This window comes from Gobius niger (genome assembly GCF_951799975.1).
Source record: "Gobius niger genome assembly, chromosome: 23".
NCBI classification, from domain to species: Eukaryota; Metazoa; Chordata; class Actinopteri; order Gobiiformes; family Gobiidae; genus Gobius; species Gobius niger.
In genome coordinates, this window is record NC_136874.1 from 1,304,419 (window position 1) to 1,324,509 (window position 20,091).

Sequence of the window (20,091 nt, forward strand, 5' to 3'; positions counted from 1 at the left end):
TGTTGGCTCCTCCTCCTTTAATAACAGCGTGTTGGCTCCTCCTCCTTTAATAACGACCGTGTTGGCTCCTCCTCCTTTAATAACGACCGTGTTGGCTCCTCCTCCTTTAATAACAGCGTGTTGGCTCCTCCTCCTTTAATAACGACCGTGTTGGCTCCTCCTCCTTTAATAACGACCGTGTTGGCTCCTCCTCCTTTAATAACGGCGTGTTGGCTCCTCCTCCTTTAATAACGACCGTGTTGGCTCCTCCTCCTTTAATAACGACCGTGTTGGCTCCTCCTCCTTTAATAACAGCGTGTTGGCTCCTCCTCCTTTAATAACAGCGTGTTGGCTCCTCCTCCTTTAATAACGACCGTGTTGGCTCCTCCTCCTTTAATAACGGCGTGTTGGCTCCTCCTCCTTTAATAACGACCGTGTTGGCTCCTCCTCCTTTAATAACAGCGTGTTGGCTCCTCCTCCTTTAATAACGGCGTGTTGGCTCCTCCTCCTTTAATAACAGCGTGTTGGCTCCTCCTCCTTTAATAACAGCGTGTTGGCTCCTCCTCCTTTAATAACGACCGTGTTGGCTCCTCCTCCTTTAATAACAGCGTGTTGGCTCCTCCTCCTTTAATAACGACCGTGTTGGCTCCTCCTCCTTTAATAACAGCGTGTTGGCTCCTCCTCCTTTAATAACAGCGTGTTGGCTCCTCCTCCTTTAATAACGGCCGTGTTGGCTCCTCCTCCTTTAATAACGGCCGTGTTGGCTCCTCCTCCTTTAATAACAGCGTGTTGGCTCCTCCTCCTTTAATAACAGCGTGTTGGCTCCTCCTCCTTTAATAACGGCCGTGTTGGCTCCTCCTCCTTTAATAACCAGCGTGTTGGCTCCTCCTCCTTTAATAACGGCGTGTTGGCTCCTCCTCCTTTAATAACGGCCGTGTTGGCTCCTCCTCCTTTAATAACGGCCGTGTTGGCTCCTCCTCCTTTAATAACGGCCGTGTTGGCTCCTCCTCCTTTAATGACGGCCGTGTTGGCTCCTCCTCCTTTAATAACAGCGTGTTGGCTCCTCCTCCTTTAATAACAGCGTGTTGGCTCCTCCTCCTTTAATAACAGCGTGTTGGCTCCTCCTCCTTTAATAACAGCGTGTTGGCTCCTCCTCCTTTAATAACAGCGTGTTGGCTCCTCCTCCTTTAATAACGGCCGTGTTGGCTCCTCCTCCTTTAATAACCGGCATGTTGGCTCCTCCTCCTTTAATAACGGCCGTGTTGGCTCCTCCTCCTTTAATAACAGCGTGTTGGCTCCTCCTCCTTTAATAACGGCCGTGTTGGCTCCTCCTCCTTTAATAACCAGCGTGTTGGCTCCTCCTCCTTTAATAACGGCCGTGTTGGCTCCTCCTCCTTTAATAACCAGCGTGTTGGCTCCTCCTCCTTTAATAACGGCCGTGTTGGCTCCTCCTCCTTTAATAACAGCGTGTTGGCTCCTCCTCCTTTAATAACCAGCGTGTTGGCTCCTCCTCCTTTAATAACAGCGTGTTGGCTCCTCCTCCTTTAATAACAGCGTGTTGGCTCCTCCTCCTTTAATAACGGCCGTGTTGGCTCCTCCTCCTTTAATAACAGCGTGTTGGCTCCTCCTCCTTTAATAACAGCCGTGTTGGCTCCTCCTCCTTTAATAACGGCCGTGTTGGCTCCTCCTCCTTTAATAACGGCCGTGTTGGCTCCTCCTCCTTTAATAACAGCGTGTTGGCTCCTCCTCCTTTAATAACAGCGTGTTGGCTCCTCCTCCTTTAATAACGGCCGTGTTGGCTCCTCCTCCTTTAATAACAGCGTGTTGGCTCCTCCTCCTTTAATAACGCCCGTGTTGGCTCCTCCTCCTTTAATAACGGCCGTGTTGGCTCCTCCTCCTTTAATAACGGCCGTGTTGGCTCCTCCTCCTTTAATAACGCCCGTGTTGGCTCCTCCTCCTTTAATAACCAGCGTGTTGGCTCCTCCTCCTTTAATAACAGCGTGTTGGCTCCTCCTCCTTTAATAACAGCGTGTTGGCTCCTCCTCCTTTAATAACAGCGTGTTGGCTCCTCCTCCTTTAATAACCAGCGTGTTGGCTCCTCCTCCTTTAATAACAGCGTGTTGGCTCCTCCTCCTTTAATAACAGCGTGTTGGCTCCTCCTCCTTTAATAACGCCCGTGTTGGCTCCTCCTCCTTTAATAACAGCGTGTTGGCTCCTCCTCCTTTAATAACAGCGTGTTGGCTCCTCCTCCTTTAATAACCGGCGTGTTGGCTCCTCCTCCTTTAATAACCGGCGTGTTGGCTCCTCCTCCTTTAATAACAGCGTGTTGGCTCCTCCTCCTTTAATAACGGCCGTGTTGGCTCCTCCTCCTTTAATAACCAGCGTGTTGGCTCCTCCTCCTTTAATAACCAGCGTGTTGGCTCCTCCTCCTTTAATAACCGGCGTGTTGGCTCCTCCTCCTTTAATAACAGCGTGTTGGCTCCTCCTCCTTTAATAACAGCGTGTTGGCTCCTCCTCCTTTAATAACGGCCGTGTTGGCTCCTCCTCCTTTAATAACGGCCGTGTTGGCTCCTCCTCCTTTAATAACAGCGTGTTGGCTCCTCCTCCTTTAATAACGGCCGTGTTGGCTCCTCCTCCTTTAATAACGGCGTGTTGGCTCCTCCTCCTTTAATAACGGCCGTGTTGGCTCCTCCTCCTTTAATAACAGCGTGTTGGCTCCTCCTCCTTTAATAACAGCGTGTTGGCTCCTCCTCCTTTAATAACAGCGTGTTGGCTCCTCCTCCTTTAATAACAGCGTGTTGGCTCCTCCTCCTTTAATAACGGCCGTGTTGGCTCCTCCTCCTTTAATAACAGCGTGTTGGCTCCTCCTCCTTTAATAACGGCCGTGTTGGCTCCTCCTCCTTTAATAACGGCCGTGTTGGCTCCTCCTCCTTTAATAACAGCGTGTTGGCTCCTCCTCCTTTAATAACAGCGTGTTGGCTCCTCCTCCTTTAATAACAGCGTGTTGGCTCCTCCTCCTTTAATAACAGCGTGTTGGCTCCTCCTCCTTTAATAACGGCGTGTTGGCTCCTCCTCCTTTAATAACGGCCGTGTTGGCTCCTCCTCCTTTAATAACAGCGTGTTGGCTCCTCCTCCTTTAATAACGGCCGTGTTGGCTCCTCCTCCTTTAATAGCGGCCGTGTTGGCTCCTCCTCCTTTAATAACAGCGTGTTGGCTCCTCCTCCTTTAATAACGGCCGTGTTGGCTCCTCCTCCTTTAATAACAGCGTGTTGGCTCCTCCTCCTTTAATAACAGCGTGTTGGCTCCTCCTCCTTTAATAACGGCCGTGTTGGCTCCTCCTCCTTTAATAACAGCGTGTTGGCTCCTCCTCCTTTAATAACGGCCGTGTTGGCTCCTCCTCCTTTAATAACGGCCGCGTTGGCTCCTCCTCCTTTAATAACAGCGTGTTGGCTCCTCCTCCTTTAATAACAGCGTGTTGGCTCCTCCTCCTTTAATAACGGCCGTGTTGGCTCCTCCTCCTTTAATAACAGCGTGTTGGCTCCTCCTCCTTTAATAACGGCCGTGTTGGCTCCTCCTCCTTGGCCGTGTTGGCTCCTCCTCCTTTAATATCGGCCGTGTTTCCTCTTGTTTCCAGGGAGGAGCGCGAGCGCTGGATCCGGGCTAAGTACGAGCAGCGCCTGTTGGTGGCGCCGCTGCCGCAGTCGGACCTGCCCCTGGGGCAGTCTCTGCTCCGGGCCGTGGCGGACGAGGACCTGCCGTCCGTGGTCCTGCTCTTGGCCCACGGCTCCAGGGCTCAGGTCAACCACACCTACAGCGAGAGCGACCCCCGGACCGCCCTGCACCTGTCGGCCAGCAGGGGCAACGTGGTCATCACGCAGCTGCTCATCTGGGTGAGTGCAGGAGGGCCGGGCCAGGCTTACCCGGGTCACTGAGTCCAGGACCAGGCTGACCCGGGTCAGTGAGAGCCGGGCCAGGCTGACCCGGGTCACACAGAGTCCCGGGTCACTGAGTCCAGGACCAGGCTGACCCGGGTCATACTGAGTCCCGGGTCACACTGAGTCCAGGACCAGGCTGACCCGGGTCATACTGAGTCCCGGGTCACACTGAGTCCAGGACCAGGCTGACCCGGGTCAGTGTGACCCGGGTCAGTGAGAGCCGGGCCAGGCCGACCCGGGTCACACTGAGTCCAGGACCAGGCTGACCCGGGTCAGTGTGACCCAGGACTCAGTGTGACCCGGGTCAGCCTGGCCCGGCTCTCACTGACCCGGGTCAGCCTGGTCCTGGACTCAGTGTGACCCGGGACTCAGTGTGACCCGGGTCAGCCTGGCCCGGCTCTTTGACCTCTGACCTGTGGCCGGTCCCGCCTCTAACCGTGTCTCCGTGTTCGCAGTACGGCGTGGACGTTGGCGCCCGGGACGCGTTGGGTCACAGCGCCCTTGCCTACGCCCGCCAGGCCCAGAGCCAGGAATGTGGAGACGTCCTGGTCCAATATGGCTGCCCCGAGGACCGCCTCCCGCTCGCCACCTCGTTAGCCCCGCTCGCCGCCACGCCCAACCTGTCGCGCCGCAACATGAACCGAAACAACAGCTGCAGCAGCGCCGGCTCCGCCTCGCTGCTGTGAGGAGGCGGAGCTTAGCGGCGAGCGGAGGCGGAGCTTAGCTGCTGTGAGGAGGCGGAGCTTAGCTGCGGGAGGAGGCGGAGCTGAGCGGCGGGAGGAGGCGGAGCTTAGCGGCGAGAGGAGGCGGAGCTGAGCGGCGGGAGGAGGCGGCAGCGGCGACGCTCTGGAGAGGAAGTGATTCTGAAACTACAGACGTGACCGAGGAGTTCACGACCACGTGACCTCTGACCTCTGACCTCTGACCTCTGACCTCTGACCTCTGACCACGAGTTTACGGAGAATAAACAAGCCGCCATTTAAACATCGAGCTCCCGCTCACAGGAGACGACAGAGCTGGGCACCGGTAACCGGTAAACTAAACTAGTCTGATACTTAAACCGGTAAACTAAACTAGTCTGATTCTTAAACTGGTAAACTAAACTAGTCTGATTCTTAAACTGGTAAACTAAACTAGTCTGATACTTAAACTGGTAAACTAAACTAGTCTGATACTTAAACTGGTAAACTAAACTAGTCTGATACTTAAACTGGTAAACTAAACTAGTCTGATACTTAAACTGGTAAACTAAACTAGTCTGATACTTAAACCGGTAAACTAAACTAGTCTGATTCTTAAACTGGTAAACTAAACTAGTCTGATACTTAAACTGGTAAACTAAACTAGTCTGATACTTAAACTGGTAAACTAAACTAGTCTGATACTTAAACCGGTAAACTAAACTAGTCTGATACTTAAACCGGTAAACTAAACTAGTCTGATTCTTAAACTGGTAAACTAAACTAGTCTGATACTTAAACTGGTAAACTAAACTAGTCTGATACTTAAACTGGTAAACTAAACTAGTCTGATACTTAAACCGGTAAACTAAACTAGTCTGATACTTAAACCGGTAAACTAAACTAGTCTGATACTTAAACTGGTAAACTAAACTAGTCTGATTCTTAAACTGGTAAACTAAACTAGTCTGATACTTAAACTGGTAAACTAAACTAGTCTGATACTTAAACCGGTAAACTAAACTAGTCTGATTCTTAAACTGGTAAACTAAACTAGTCTGATACTTAAACTGGTAAACTAAACTAGTCTGATACTTAAACCGGTAAACTAAACTAGTCTGATACTTAAACTGGTAAACTAAACTAGTCTGATTCTTAAACTGGTAAACTAAACTAGTCTGATACTTAAACTGGTAAACTAAACTAGTCTGATTCTTAAACTGGTAAACTAAACTAGTCTGATACTTAAACCATCTCGGACGGAAAAATAAAATCTTTTACTGAAGTGTTGCCTTGGCACATTCACGTGTTTCTGAGTAATCTGTAAAAACTCTGATGGCGGCCATTTTAGGGATAGGTTTGCCTGAGTCCTCCTAGGAACGCCCCCACCTCCTGGAGACGCCTCCGAGCTTTCGTCACCAGCCGAGTAACCAACCACTGCTCCTCAGCAGAACCCCCTCCCCACTGATGCCACAGACAGCGTGTGGAGGGGGCGTGTCTAAAGGCTCAGAGGTTCTTAAAGAGACAGAGGCCTATTTCAAGACATTCACTACAGCCATTTTGAGAGAGACATTTTATACAAGGCAGTTATTCTAATTTACTGCATTTACAGACCAACAGAAGGTTTGTCATCATTGTAGTGTGATATAGACTGGTGCTATGACGCCTCCGCTTTAAGGGAAAAACAAACGATACAAATGCAAAAGAAATGAAAAGGAATAAATGAACATTATTCATCTGTTTATGGATCAATATGACGAATACTTTAGTATCAGTATTATTAAAGTACTGCAGTGGTGCCCAGCTCTCTAAAACCAGGACTAAAACCAGGACTAAAACCAGGACTAAAACCAGGACTAAAACCGGGACTAAAACCAGGACTAAAACCAGGACTAAAACCAGGACTAAAACCGGGACTAAAACCAGGACTAAAACCAGGACTAAAACCAGGACTAAAACCGGGACTAAAACCGGGACTAAAACCGGGACTAAAACCAGGACTAAAACCGGGACTAAAACCGGGACTAAAACCAGGACTAAAACCAGGACTAAAACCAGGACTAAAACCGGGACTAAAACCGGGACTAAAACCGGGACTAAAACCGGGACTAAAACCAGGACTAAAACCAGGACTAAAACCGGGACTAAAACCAGGACTAAAACCAGGACTAAAACCAGGACTAAAACCAGGACTAAAACCGGGACTAAAACCGGGACTAAAACCGGGACTAAAACCGGGACTAAAACCGGGACTAAAACCGGGACTAAAACCGGGACTAAAACCAGGACTAAAACCAGGACTAAAACCAGGACTAAAACCGGGACTAAAACCGGGACTAAAACCGGGACTAAAACCGGGACTAAAACCGGGACTAAAACCGGGACTAAAACCGGGACTAAAACCGGGACTAAAACCGGGACTAAAACCAGGACTAAAACCAGGGACTAAAACCGGGACTAAAACCGGGACTAAAACCGGGACTAAAACCGGGACTAAAACCGGGACTAAAACCGGGACTAAAACCGGGACTAAAACCGGGACTAAAACCGGGACTAAAACCGGGACTAAAACCGGGACTAAAACCGGGACTAAAACCGGGACTAAAACCGGGACTAAAACCGGGACTAAAACCGGGAGTAAAACCAGGAGTAAAACCAGGACTAAAACCAGGACTAAAACCGGGACTAAAACCGGGACTAAAACCGGGACTAAAACCGGGACTAAAACCGGGACTAAAACCGGGAGTAAAACCGGGACTAAAACCGGGACTAAAACCGGGACTAAAACCGGGACTAAAACCAGGACTAAAACCAGGACTAAAACCAGGACTAAAACCAGGACTAAAACCAGGACTAAAACCAGGACTAAAACCAGGACTAAAACCAGGACTAAAACCAGGACTAAAACCAGGACTAAAACCAGGACTAAAACCAGGACTAAAACCAGGACTAAAACCGGGACTAAAACCGGGACTAAAACCGGGACTAAAACCGGGACTAAAACCGGGACTAAAACCGGGACTAAAACCGGGACTAAAACCGGGAGTAAAACCGGGACTAAAACCGGGACTAAAACCGGGACTAAAACCGGGACTAAAACCGGGACTAAAACCGGGACTAAAACCAGGACTAAAACCAGGACTAAAACCAGGACTAAAACCAGGACTAAAACCAGGACTAAAACCAGGACTAAAACCAGGACTAAAACCGGGACTAAAACCGGGACTAAAACCAGGACTAAAACCGGGACTAAAACCGGGACTAAAACCGGGACTAAAACCGGGACTAAAACCGGGACTAAAACCAGGACTAAAACCAGGACTAAAACCAGGACTAAAACCAGGACTAAAACCAGGACTAAAACCAGGACTAAAACCAGGACTAAAACCAGGACTAAAACACGACTAAAACCGGGACTAAAACCGGGACTAAAACCGGGACTAAAACCGGGACTAAAACCGGGAGTAAAACCGGGAGTAAAACCGGGACTAAAACCGGGACTAAAACCAGGACTAAAACCAGGACTAAAACCAGGACTAAAACCAGGACTAAAACCAGGACTAAAACCGGGACTAAAACCGGGACTAAAACCGGGACTAAAACCGGGACTAAAACCGGGACTAAAACCGGGACTAAAACCGGGAGTAAAACCGGGAGTAAAACCGGGACTAAAACCAGGACTAAAACCAGGACTAAAACCAGGACTAAAACCAGGACTAAAACCAGGACTAAAACCAGGACTAAAACCAGGACTAAAACCAGGACTAAAACCAGGACTAAAACACGACTAAAACCAGGACTAAAACCAGGACTAAAACCAGGACTAAAACCAGGACTAAAACCACGACTTTCGGTTCTGACACTAAAAAAAACTAAAATCCGAATGAACCGTTTGGAAAGTCGGTGAAAAACACTAATCATGTCAGAACGGACGCAAAGGACTCTGGGAAACGTAGTCTTCCTCCACACGCGGGAAAACACGACTTTTTACCGTGATTTTTGTACCTCATGGCTCACGGCCACTTCCTGTGACGTCATCGCCCGTCGGCCAATGGGAGCGCAGCGTCCGCCATCGGCCAATGGGAGCGCAGCGTCCGCCATCGGCCAATGGGAGCGCAGCGTCCGCCGTCGGCCAATGGGAGCGCAGCGTCCGCCATCGGCCAATGGGAGCACAGCGTCCGCCATCGGCCAATGGGAGCGCAGCGTCCGTCATCGCCCGACGGCCAATGGGAGCTCGGCGTCGGGACTCGGCCAATGGGAGCTCGGCGTCGGGACTCGGCGTCGGGACTGGGCGTGTACAGAAGGAAGTGTCGCATGTGTAGTTTAATTTAATATTGTTGTGAATACTCGGACGTTGCTGGGCCAATGTTGGAAACTCGAGGGATGTTTTTGTTTCTTTTGTAAATATTTGAACTGTACAGAACCCGCTCAGGGACGAAGAGAAAAACTCAGAAATCTCACAGAAAGAAGAAGAATGTGACTAATTTAAATCTGAAAGAACCGAGACTGAACCGGAGGAAAAGAGTTTTTGTCTTGAGATTTCTGCGTTTTTGCCTCGATTTATCCAGGACGGAAGGGAACGTTTTCTACTAAAGCCTCGTTTTAGGTTTGAACTTTGCAAACGCGGCTCTGCTGTGAAGACTTTACAGACTTTACAGACTTTAAAGCCTGTAAAGACTTTAAAGTCTTTAAAGTCTTTAAAGTCTTTAAAGTCTGTAAAGTCTTTAAAAACTTTACAGACTTTACAGACTTTACAGACTTTAAAGACTGTAAAGACTTTAAATCTTTAGCCGCGGGACAAAGGAGGAGTCTGAAGGTTGGAGACGCTGTCGGGGAAACTCAGATTCATCCAGGAAGTGGCTCCAACAGGGCTTTGGTTTCACGTGTAGGACGGAACCCAAATATGGGCATTTCCTTTGTTCAGAAAAAAACATATTTGGAAAATTAGGAAAAAAAAAAATTTTTAAATGAAGTTTTTGGTTAAGTTTGAAAACATTTCCAACAGTTTGGAAAAGTATTTAAAATGTGTGAAAAAGTCAGATTTATTTTTTTTGAAAATTTAAAAAGAAATTGAAAATTACACCAAAAAAAAATATTTTTTGTTTTTTTAATGTTTAGTTTGGAAAAGTATTAAAAATGGGGATTTTTTTAAAGGCAGGAAAAATATTATAAAAATAGATTTTTTTGTCTTGTTTTGACACAATTCGACAAGAAAACCTTCAACGTTTTGAATGAACGTTTGGGTCAGTTTGGGTCAGTTTGGGTCAGTTTGGGTCAGTTTGGGTCAGTTTGGGTCAGTTTGGGCCAGTTTGGGCCAGTTTGGGTCAGTTTGGGTCAGTTTGGGTCAGTTTGGGCCAGTTTGGGTCAGTTTGGGCCAGTTTGGGTCAGTTTGGGTCAGTTTGGGTCAGTTTGGGTCAGTTTTCCACATTCTGTTTTGAATCCTCCGTGTAAAGTTGAGTCCGTGTTTCTGCCGCAGCGTCCGACCTTTAAAAGTCCTGCAATAAAACGCTGAAATATCGATTATAATAAAGACCGAAGCCTCGGCCGAAGCGTCGGAAGTGAATGTTCTGACTGACGAAGCTCCAAACTCTTTTACTCTGAAACCCGCCCTGCGTCCGTCCCGTTTCCTGTTTTACTTTGAAAACCTTCTAAAGCAATATCATCGTTTCTAACCCGACTTTAATTTATTTCGTCTTTGGCCTTTTGTTCTTTTGTTTGGTGACGTGCCATGTTTGTCTCACTGAAGCACTCGGGTTAAATGTTCTTTTCTAACACTACGCTTTTCCTGAACACTTACATATCGAGAACTCTAAGCCCCGCCCTCTGTGGTCTCGTTAGCATGATGCTATTATTATTCTCTTCTCGCCGTAATTCTCGCCGTAACTCGGTACTTCCTGTTTAAGTTTACTCCATGTATTTGTAAATAAAGTGTATGATACTTTACCTGTCCGAGCCCCGCCCACTTTACCTGCCAGGTGTGTTTGAAGCTCCGCCCACTGTCTGTCTGAAGCTCCGCCCACTGTCTGTCTTCATGAGTTTCACTGTGGAATAAATGTCCGTTTGTTTGTACAGTCGCTGTTGACGTCAATAAAGACACAGATTCTTTTACCAAAGTCTGCGTTTGTTCACGACAAACATCTGGACGTCTGAGTCACGGCGCGAGAAACATCTGGACGTCTGAGTCACAGAGAAACATCTGGACGTCTCTGAGTCACAGAGAAACATCTGGACGTCTCTGAGTCACAGAGAAACATCTGGACGTCTCTGAGTCGTCGCGGCGACCGAAGTGAAGAACAAATGTGACCGACGCCATTTTGTGTCGTTTGTTGGAATCACACATTTTATTATAAATAAATAAAAACACAAACAGATTCACAGACACGAAACTTTAACCCAAACGTCCTTCGTCCCGTCCTCACGTGTTGGGGAACACGTGACGCCCTCCACACGTGTCGGGGAACACGTGTCGGGGAACACGTGTCGGGGAACACGTGTCAGCGTCGCGGGTTCGATTCCCACAGTTTCACGTAAAGTCTCAAAGATCTGAACGAGTCGTTTCTGGGGATTTTTTGGTGAAAAAGTCTCTGCGTTTTTGACTCGGTGTCACCGGCCGAACAGCGCCCCCTGTGGCCAAACCCGGAGCAAATAAACACTTTCTACATTAGGCTCCGTCAGGGAGGTACTTTCACTTAATACTTTTACTGGAGTAAGATTTGAGCAGCAGTATTTGTACTTCTAAGGTCATTCTTCGTAAGAGAGAGGAGAAAATAAACTTAAAGCAGCACTAAGTAACTCTTCCCCCTAGAGGCCATAAGCGCGACTGCAGGTGTCGTAGCAAGTTAGGATTTTTTAACTTATTATTGTCTTGTAGAGTAAATACTGCGCTGACAGGAAAGGGTTACTGTGCATCCGATTATACAAATGAAATATTTATTTTCACTGAAACTTGGCTGTAAATACTGTTTAAGTGACGTTAGCCGCAGTTAGCTTTGCCCGTTAGCCTGTTAGCTTCTTCTTCCTGATTCCATTAGTGTGTATTGCTTTCTCCGGACCGGTGGCAGGGAAGTTGCAAACATGGTTTTCTGTCCAGAGACACCAGACCCTCCGACCATCCCTTTAACACGTGTGTCGCCCCCACAGGGACGACGGGGAGTTTATTAAGGTTAACACGTTACTTAGCGCTGCTTTAACCTTAACCTGCAAATGTCTTCATTTACGGGACGTTTCCATGGTTACAGCTCAGGACTTCACCTCAATACATCAAAGTCAGATTCGTGGAATAAAAACTCCGGGTTTGATCTGGACGGGAGGAGCTCGGCCTGTGACACCGGGCCCGGACAGAACCCGGTCCAGTCGCGTTTGAGTTCAGGGCCCGTGGAACTCCCCGGTCCGGTGGTTCCAGGGCCGGTGAGAGTCCCCGGTCCGGTGGTTCCAGGGCCGGTGAGAGTCCCCGGTCCGGTGGTTCCAGGGCCGGTGAGAGTCCCCGGTCCGGTGGTTCCAGGGCCGGTGAAAGTCCCCGGTCCGGTGGTTCCAGGGCCGGTGAGAGTCCCCGGTCCGGTGGTTCCAGGGCCGGTGAGAGGCCCCGGTCCGGTGGTTCCAGGGCCGGTGGGAGGCCCCGGTCCGGTGGTTCCAGGGCCGGTGAGAGGCCCCGGTCCGGTGGTTCCAGGGCCGGTGAGAGTCCCCGGTCCGGTGGTTCCAGGGCCGGTGAGAGTCCCCGGTCCGGTGGTTCCAGGGCCGGTGAGAGTCCCCGGTCCGGTGGTTCCAGGGCCGGTGAGAGTCCCCGGTCCGGTGGTTCCAGGGCCGGTGAGAGGCCCCGGCCGCGGCTCCGCATCAGGGCCGGGTCTGCTCCATCTGCTGGTGCTGGCTCCGGATGGCGAAGCGGCTGACGTGCACGGGGATGGGCACCACGATCTTGGGGTTCCTCTGGGGCTCCCCGCTCTTGTTGTTGGCGTTGCCCGCCTTGACCCGCTTCCACTTGGCGCGGCGGTTCTGGAACCAGATCTTGACCTGGACCTCGCTGAGCTTGAGGGCGTGGGCGATCTGCGAGCGCTCGGTCAGGGACAGGTACTTCTTACAGTGGAACTCCTTCTCCAGCTCCAGCAGCTGCTCCGACGTGAAGGCCGTGCGCCGCCGCCGGTTCTTGGCCCCGCCCCCGCCGCGCCCCGGGTCGCGGGCCGGGTCGCGGTCCGGGCTGCGGTCTTTGGGGCCGGACTGGGGCTGGTTCTCGTCGGAGCTGTAGTCCAGGTCCGAGTCCAGGGAGAAGGACTCGTCTCTGCGCGGATCCACGTCCAGGTCCAGGTCTTTGGACAAACCGCGGCCTGGAAAAGAGGAGACAGGAGGGTCAGCCACAGCCGCCCCGGGGCAGGAGACAGGAGGGTCAGCCACAGCCGCCCCGGGGCAGGAGACGGGAGGGTCAGCCACAGCCGCCCCGGGGCAGGAGACAGGAGGGTCAGCCACAGCCGCCCCGGGGCAGGAGACAGGAGGGTCAGCCACAGCCGCCCCGGGGCAGGAGACAGGAGGGTCAGCCACAGCCGCCCCGGGGCAGGAGACAGGAGGGTCAGCCACAGCCGCCCCGGGGCAGGAGACAGGAGGGAGGCTGCCGATCCACGCCACCTTTAACTGTGAGATCTCCAGCTTCGATGAAAACATTTCTGTGAGTCTTACATTTGGATTGATCCCAGTTATTTAACGATACTCTGTTTTCGATACCGATACTTTTCCCGATACCGATACTAAAATATCCGTCGTCTAGAACCAGGAAACAGAACAATCATGTGCGGAACATCAGTGTCAAGGGACGGGGGGGAAATATTTGTATAAAACGTGGTAAAAATAGGAAAAATATTAGTGATGAAAAATGAGGAAAAAAATGGAAAAGAATATTTAAAATAAAATGGCAAAAATGAGGAAAGATGTTTGAAAAATGTTTTGAAAGAATTGGGCAAATTAGAAAAAAATGGGAATTATGGGAAAAAATATAGAGAAAAAACTGGGTTAAAATAAGAAAAATATTGGGGCAGAAATTGGGCTAAACGGGGGAAACGAGTCACTTTAATCCTGTCCGTGGATCTAAAGAGAAGATTTGTTTTCAGTTTAATTCCTTGTGTTTTGTCGCAGACTGGTTTGGTTTAACGAGGCTGGTTTGGTTTAACGAGGCTGGTTTGGTTTAATGTCGTCACATCAGACACGATGAAGAGTCGACCGGGTTCTTCGTCACCGGCGTTTTCCGAGATGAGGAGGATTCATGAGGAAAGAGCGGATCAGGATCAGAGTGTGAGTCTTTAATTCACTTAAGGCGAGACGCTGCAGGTGAAAAGGGAAACAATGTATATTCACAGATTTCAATTTGAAGCTTTTGCGTCGATCACTGGCATAAATGTGAGGAAAAATACATGGCAAGTTTTCTGTCATTTTATCTTTTCATAAGAACAAGGTGTTATATTCCTAAAAATGCCCCAAATTTCCATCTTTTCGGCGACGAAATCTGAATAATGGACAAAGCTACATTCAAATTTATGGTTTCATTTTATTGATGAATGAGTTGGATTTAGGATTTCTTGTTTAGTTTTAAAATAAGCTGTTTTTTAGTGGAAATATTTGTAAACATTTAATTTTCGCCTTATTTTTTGACATTCAAAACTCAATAAATGGAGCTTAAGGGATTAAATAATAAAAAATCTTCCAAATCTTGTTCAGTCCAAGGCTGGAAAATGTGAAGTCTTTAGGTCCGACTGACGTGGACATAGTGTCGCTACAATGACAGAAACATGTGTTTTGAGAAAAAGGCCCTTGAAATTGTGTTCTCCCATATAAGTCTATGGGGGAACATTGAATCAGAGCAATATTTAAACATGTTATTGTGAAGATTAGGGATATTTTCTGTTTGCGGGTGAAGCTTGTATGTTCAGAGACCAATCTGGCCCAAAACCTGAAAACTGAACAAATTGAGTTTTGCCTGTAGTGTCTCCCCTTAAAGAAGAAAAGTCCAAATCTGATCCTTTAACGCGGCCTTAAAGAACCGTAAGTCTGCAGATTATTTACTGTGAAAGAACGACTCGGATCCACTGGTTTCACAATAACAATATAGAATTTAGGAATAAAAAGTTTTACATTTGAACTGTTTCTGCTGCTCAACCTTTACATTTAGTCCTGGTTTTAGTCCCGGTTTTAGTCGTGTTTTAGTCCCGGTTTTAGTCCTGGTTTTGGTCGTGTTTTAGTCGTGGTTTTAGTCCCGGTTTTTGTCCTGGTTTTAGTCCTGGTTTTAGTCCTGGTTTTGGTCCTGGTTTTAGTCCCGGTTTGGCCCTGGTTTTAGTCCCGGTTTGGCCCCTCTTTGGCCCCGCTTTAGCCCCGGTCTCGGGGGACGTGTCCGGCTCCAGAGGGACTTGTTGTTGCTCGTTAATATTCATGAGTTTCTTGGGTTTGATTTTCCCTTTGGGACGACGGGACGATCACAGGACGATCACAGGACCGTTACAGGACTGTTACAGGACTGTCACGGGACGGGACCGTTATGGGACCGTTACGGGACCAGGACGGGAAGGGCATCTGAGTTTGTTCACAGGTTTAAGGCCTCGCTTTAGTCGTCGTTTATTTCTCTTTAGACGTTTTTAGTTCGTTTGGAGCCGCAGTTTTTAAACTGGACAGAACTGGAATAACGGTTTAGCTGAGAATAATTATTTTACCTTTAACCTCGTTATTTTCTCCACTTCAGCTTTACCCAAATCTAAAAGCGTCTGGTCTGGAGCGCGACATTGTAACGCCTTATTTGAAAGCTAAGACCTGCAAAATTGTGACTTTTTTGTCGCTGCGTTTTTTTCACATTTGGAAATGTTTTAAATAAAGTAAATATCGAGCCTGGATTCAACAATTTAGCCTCGATATTTATTTTGTTAACGAACTGTCGCGTTTCTTCTCGTTTCTTCTCGTTTCTTTTCCCTAAATTGGTCCAAAAGTCCGGCGCGTTTTGCCTCCTCGTGTCCCGGTTTTCACCTTTTTTATTTAACTAATCTCCGCTTAAATAACTCACCACAGTTTTCTGGCCTCGCGTTAGAAATCTGGTTTAATCTCGATCGTGAAAGTGTGTGCGTGCGCGTGTGTGTGCGCGTGTCCGGGGCTAAACATCATCGACTGTCGCGTGAGCGCGGACGCCAATGCGCCACATTAAAGTCTCATTATTCCGTAAAGGCATAAATTGTCTCGCGCTGAAACATTGACAAGTTCCTTTTGGAGACGCGGCCGCGCGTGAAGGCCCGCGCGCTCTTTACGCGTGACATTTGCGGCTGAAAAGGTATTTATTAGTATTGATTAAGTGGCGCTGATCGCTTTTAAATCGACCCGACGTTGATCGACAGCGCGTAAAAGTCGAGCGTTAATGGAGAGTTACCGGAGAGGCGCGCGCGGCGACACGGCCCAGCGGCGAGAGGAGAGCGGGTCCCCGGGGGAGGAGAGGGCGGTGAGGCCGCTCGAGAGGCGACTGTTCCCGGGGGAGGAGAGGGGAGAGGACCCCCGGGGGAGTGGACGGAGCTTTAATGGACAAATCTCCATTGAGAGGGGGCGGGAAACGCGCGAACCTGCGGCCCCGCAACACGTGACACTTCAGGTTTCACAACAATAATCACGCGGAGACTGACCCGAAGTGACGCGTTATTTCGATGGTAATCCCGCGGTAAAAACGGCCGCGGAGAGAAATAAAGAGCGTGTGTTATTTGGGGGCTGGTTCGGAAGGGGGGGGTTTGGATAAACGCGGCGCAAATGTGGCTCATGATCGCGGCGCCTTTGACGCGTTTCTCCGGCTGCGTCTGCGGAGAGTTCGGCCTCGAGGACCAACGTTTAACCGGAAATAAATGAAATCGAGTTTGTTCTGTTCGTGTAAACGGCCCTGAAACATTCAGGATCAATGAGGAATAAAGACACGTTTACGGTTCGGTTTCGTAAAGCGCGGAGGCCTGACGCCGCGACACACACTTTTACTCTCCCGTTTTTACGCACGATTAACCCGCTTTAACCCGCGCCTGAACCGAGCACATTTTCTCCAGTTTGGCTTTACTCAAATCTAAAAGCTTCTCTGAATAAAAAAAGGCGTCAAAAATAACGACACAAATGAGACGAGGAGGAAACGGCGACAAAAAAAAAGCGCAATGAAAATAAATGTGGCGACGACGCGCGGAGACAGATCCGTTTAGATTTAGAGTTTTGTAGGTCTTAGCTTTCAAATGAGGCGTCACACTGGCCCTGAAACAAAACTGGAGAAATGTTTAGTTTGTTTCCAAAATACTAAAATAGGTTCCGGTGAAATGTGAAGCTGCAAAGCCTCTGCGGGTCATGATGGGGAAAAGGCTGAACTCTCCTCTCCCTCACACGCACACGCGCACACGCACACACGCACACGCACACACACACACACGCACACACACGCACACACACACACACTGATGTCCGTGTAAATCCGTGCGTAAAAACAGTCCTTTTTCCGCGCGTCTCCAAAACCCTCCCGGATGTGTCCAGAGTTTATCCACATTTAGGGATAAAACTGAAACATTTTCCTCCTAATTAGAGACTCTGATTTCTCCATCCGGGCCTTCCGTCACGAGGACAGTGGGTTAAAGCTGTAAATCACACCTGTGGCTGTAACATTATCCGAACTTTAGTCTTTTTTAGCCTTTATTTCTTTGCTTTGTGTCCAAATCTAAAAAGGCCGCGGCGCCAGAATTAGGCCGAAACGCGCGGAATCAAAACGACACTAAAGGAGGATGAAACGTCACTCACGTCAGGTTTTATTTCCGTATTTTGCCACAGTTTAATGTTTTCTCGCGCGCGTAAATGTCCCGGTTTGTCATGTGTGTTATTTATGACGTAATAACATTTATTTTACGGCGGCTCATGCGGATCATTCACCGCGTTTTTAAATAAAGTAAAATGGCAGAAGATTTTGGGTTTTTTTTGTCTCGTTTTCACAGCGCGTAAAACTCCAGCTGTTTCATCCAGAGAAACTGTCATTTCCTTTTACGGCCCAGAAACAAAACACCAGCTCACTGACGCTTTAGTTTCTCCCGGATTTTCTCATTTTACTCCCAGGTTTAGGCTCGGGTTTTGTCATATTTCTTTTCACACACTTTACCCTGAACCGCGCGCATTTTCCCCAGTGCGACTTTACCCAAATCTGAAGCTTCTTGGGGGGAAAAAAGTGTCGTAATAGAAACGAAAACGAGGATGAAAAAGTGACGTAAACGTGGCAAACAAAACTGTTTTTTGTCACGTTGTCGCCGCGTTTATGTCACGTTTCGTCTTTTTTGTCTTATTGTTTTTTCGTATTTTTCGCCATGTTTTGTTGCTTTTTGCGTCATTTTTTTGTCACTTTTTAAACGTGTTTTTGTCGCTTTTTTATTGTGTTATTGTTGCTTTTCCGGCACATCTTTGTCGCCTTTTTGCCACTTTGTTTGTTGCGTTTTTTTTATTTGACGAAGCGTTTAGATTTGGGTAAAGCTGATAAAACTGTTGGAAACGCGCTCGGTTCAGGCGGGGGTTCAGAGGTGAATGAGAACGCGAATTGCTGCAGATGTGTGTTTGCTTTTCCGTGCGTAAACCCCGTTCCTCCCGTGCGTAAACCTCGTGCGTAAAAGCTCACCTGCGCCGCCCTGGATCAGCACCTGCTCCTCGTGGAACGTCTCCTTCTGCGCCATCGGCATTAACCCCTTGGGCTCCAGCTCGCCCTCGTGACCCGCGTGACCCTTGTCGAACCCGAACTTCCTCGCGGTCGTGGCGGCGGTCTCGTGGGCCCCGTGCGCGTGGCCGGCGGGCGGCGGGAACACGGCGGAGGTGAGCGTCATGCCGTAGCCGTGCGGCGGCGGCAGCGGCGGCGGCAGCAGCACGGAGCGGTACGGCACGAACATGGGGTAGCTGTAGACGAACGGCGCCGTGCCGGAGCCGTGGCCCGGGTTCGTGTTCGATATCAGGGATTCGATACTGAAGGCGGAGGCGCACACGGGCCGCGGCATCGCCATGGTCCCGGCCGGAGGGGGTACTCGAGTACAAGTAACGGAGGCTGAGGGGATTACTGGAGCAGAAGCGGGAAAGGACTTATGATAGTTCCGGAGAAAACGCCATAAACGTGAGGGGAAAAGGGGGAGAAAGTTTCAAGAAAAATCATTGAATTTCAGATAAAGATTTACTCAGATGTTTTAGTTTTCAAAATGATTTCGTTCGAGTAAAAGTGACGAGTTCTGCGCGAGGAAAATACTCCAAAACCAGCGTCTCCCCAAACGCGCCGCATCCGAGCGCAGAGTTTGGGCCAGTTTTCAAGACTTGGCACCGAGTCAGACACGCTTCACTTTGACTCTTTAGGCCGTGGATTCGTCCCGCTCGGCTCGGCTCGGCGCGGCTCGGGTCGGGTCGGCTCGGCTCGGCTCGGCTCGGGTCGGGTCGGCTCGGCTCGGCTCGGTTCTCCACAGCGCGAGGCTCCAGCGGATAAACCAGTTTGGAGCGTGATTTTACGCACGCACGGACTTCCTGCGCATCTGTTTGGTGAAGCGTTTCAGGAGCGGCTGGGGTTGATTTGGCACAAGTCGGACTCCATTAGGTCCTGGTTTTAGTCCGGGTTTGGGTCAGGTCCCAGAGCGCCCCAGTGTCCGCCCGGTCAGGCTGCGTTCACCCGCGCGCGTTCTGACGTTTCCGGGCGCTTCACGAAATCATTCTTGGCTCAAAATCGTTCCTGTTTTGATTTGGAGCTTTGTCCCACTTGGTCCCACTTTGTCCCACTTGGTCCCGGGTCTTGTACCAATTAAGTCTTGCCTTGATCTCTGTTTAGTCCCAGTTCAGTCCGTAGTTTTCATGTGAACTTCTCCTCGCCTTTAGTCCAATCCATCCTCCTTTTCTTTCCTCTTTTTCTCTCTTCTCTCGTTCTTCTGTCTCGTCCTCGCGCGCTGTCCCGTGTCCTCGCGCAGTCCGTGTGTCCCTCGCGCTGCTCGTGCCTCCCTCGTGCACGCGTCTGCTCCGTCCCTGCCGCGTCCCCGTTGCGCGCTGACCTCTCTCCGCGTCGCGTCTCCGGTGCGTAATGGAGCTAAACCTACGGCTCCGGTTGATTTTTTTTGCCCAGCCCCGCCCCCTTTGCCTCGCGACGCACTGCGCTCTGATTGGTCCAGGCGCGTGGGGTCGTTTAACCCCTGAACCACCACCTGAACCGAGACGATTTTCTCCAGTTCGGCTTCACCCAAATCTATAAGCCCACGGGCCGGTGTGAGGCCTCATTTGAAAGCTAAGACCTACAAAACCGAAGATTTGTCCTCACGTTGTTGACACTTTTTTGTTGCAGTTTTGACGTGTTTATCTTTTAGATTTGGGTAAAGTCGAACTGGAGAAAATGTGCTCGGCTCAGGCGGGGTCAAAGGTCAAAGACTCTCCCGCAAACAGCGCGTCCGAATGTAACAAACGTAACGTAATCACCAGCGTTTATGGGAAAGGACCCGTATGTGACAGAAGCGCGAGCCCGAGTCTGAGCCGGG

The 20,091-nt window shown here is 49.5% G+C and overlaps 2 protein-coding genes across 2 annotated transcripts in view; one reads left to right on the top strand and one right to left on the bottom strand.

The window, feature by feature from the left end:
* The window catches only part of LOC306981947 (arf-GAP with GTPase, ANK repeat and PH domain-containing protein 1-like), a gene marked incomplete at its 5' end in the record, with an annotated part of 80,219 nt that extends 75,615 nt beyond the window's left edge, over positions 1 to 4,604 (top strand). The window contains 2 exons of the mRNA XM_079581687.1: positions 3,614 to 3,869; positions 4,370 to 4,604. Coding sequence (XP_079437813.1) covers positions 3,614 to 3,869; positions 4,370 to 4,600 — 487 coding nt within the window. The 3' untranslated portion in view covers positions 4,601 to 4,604. The remainder of the gene's footprint in view (positions 1 to 3,613; positions 3,870 to 4,369) is intronic.
* Positions 4,605 to 12,413: 7,809 nt separating this feature from the next.
* Positions 12,414 to 18,887, bottom strand: gbx2 (gastrulation brain homeobox 2). The gene is made up of 2 exons (XM_079581582.1): positions 18,219 to 18,887; positions 12,414 to 12,912 (listed from the first exon to the last, which is right to left on the bottom strand). The coding sequence occupies exons 1-2, from the start codon at positions 18,592 to 18,594 to the stop codon at positions 12,425 to 12,427; spliced, it is 864 nt and encodes a 287-aa protein (XP_079437708.1). The 5' UTR covers positions 18,595 to 18,887; the 3' UTR covers positions 12,414 to 12,424.
* Positions 18,888 to 20,091: the final 1,204 nt, after the last annotated feature.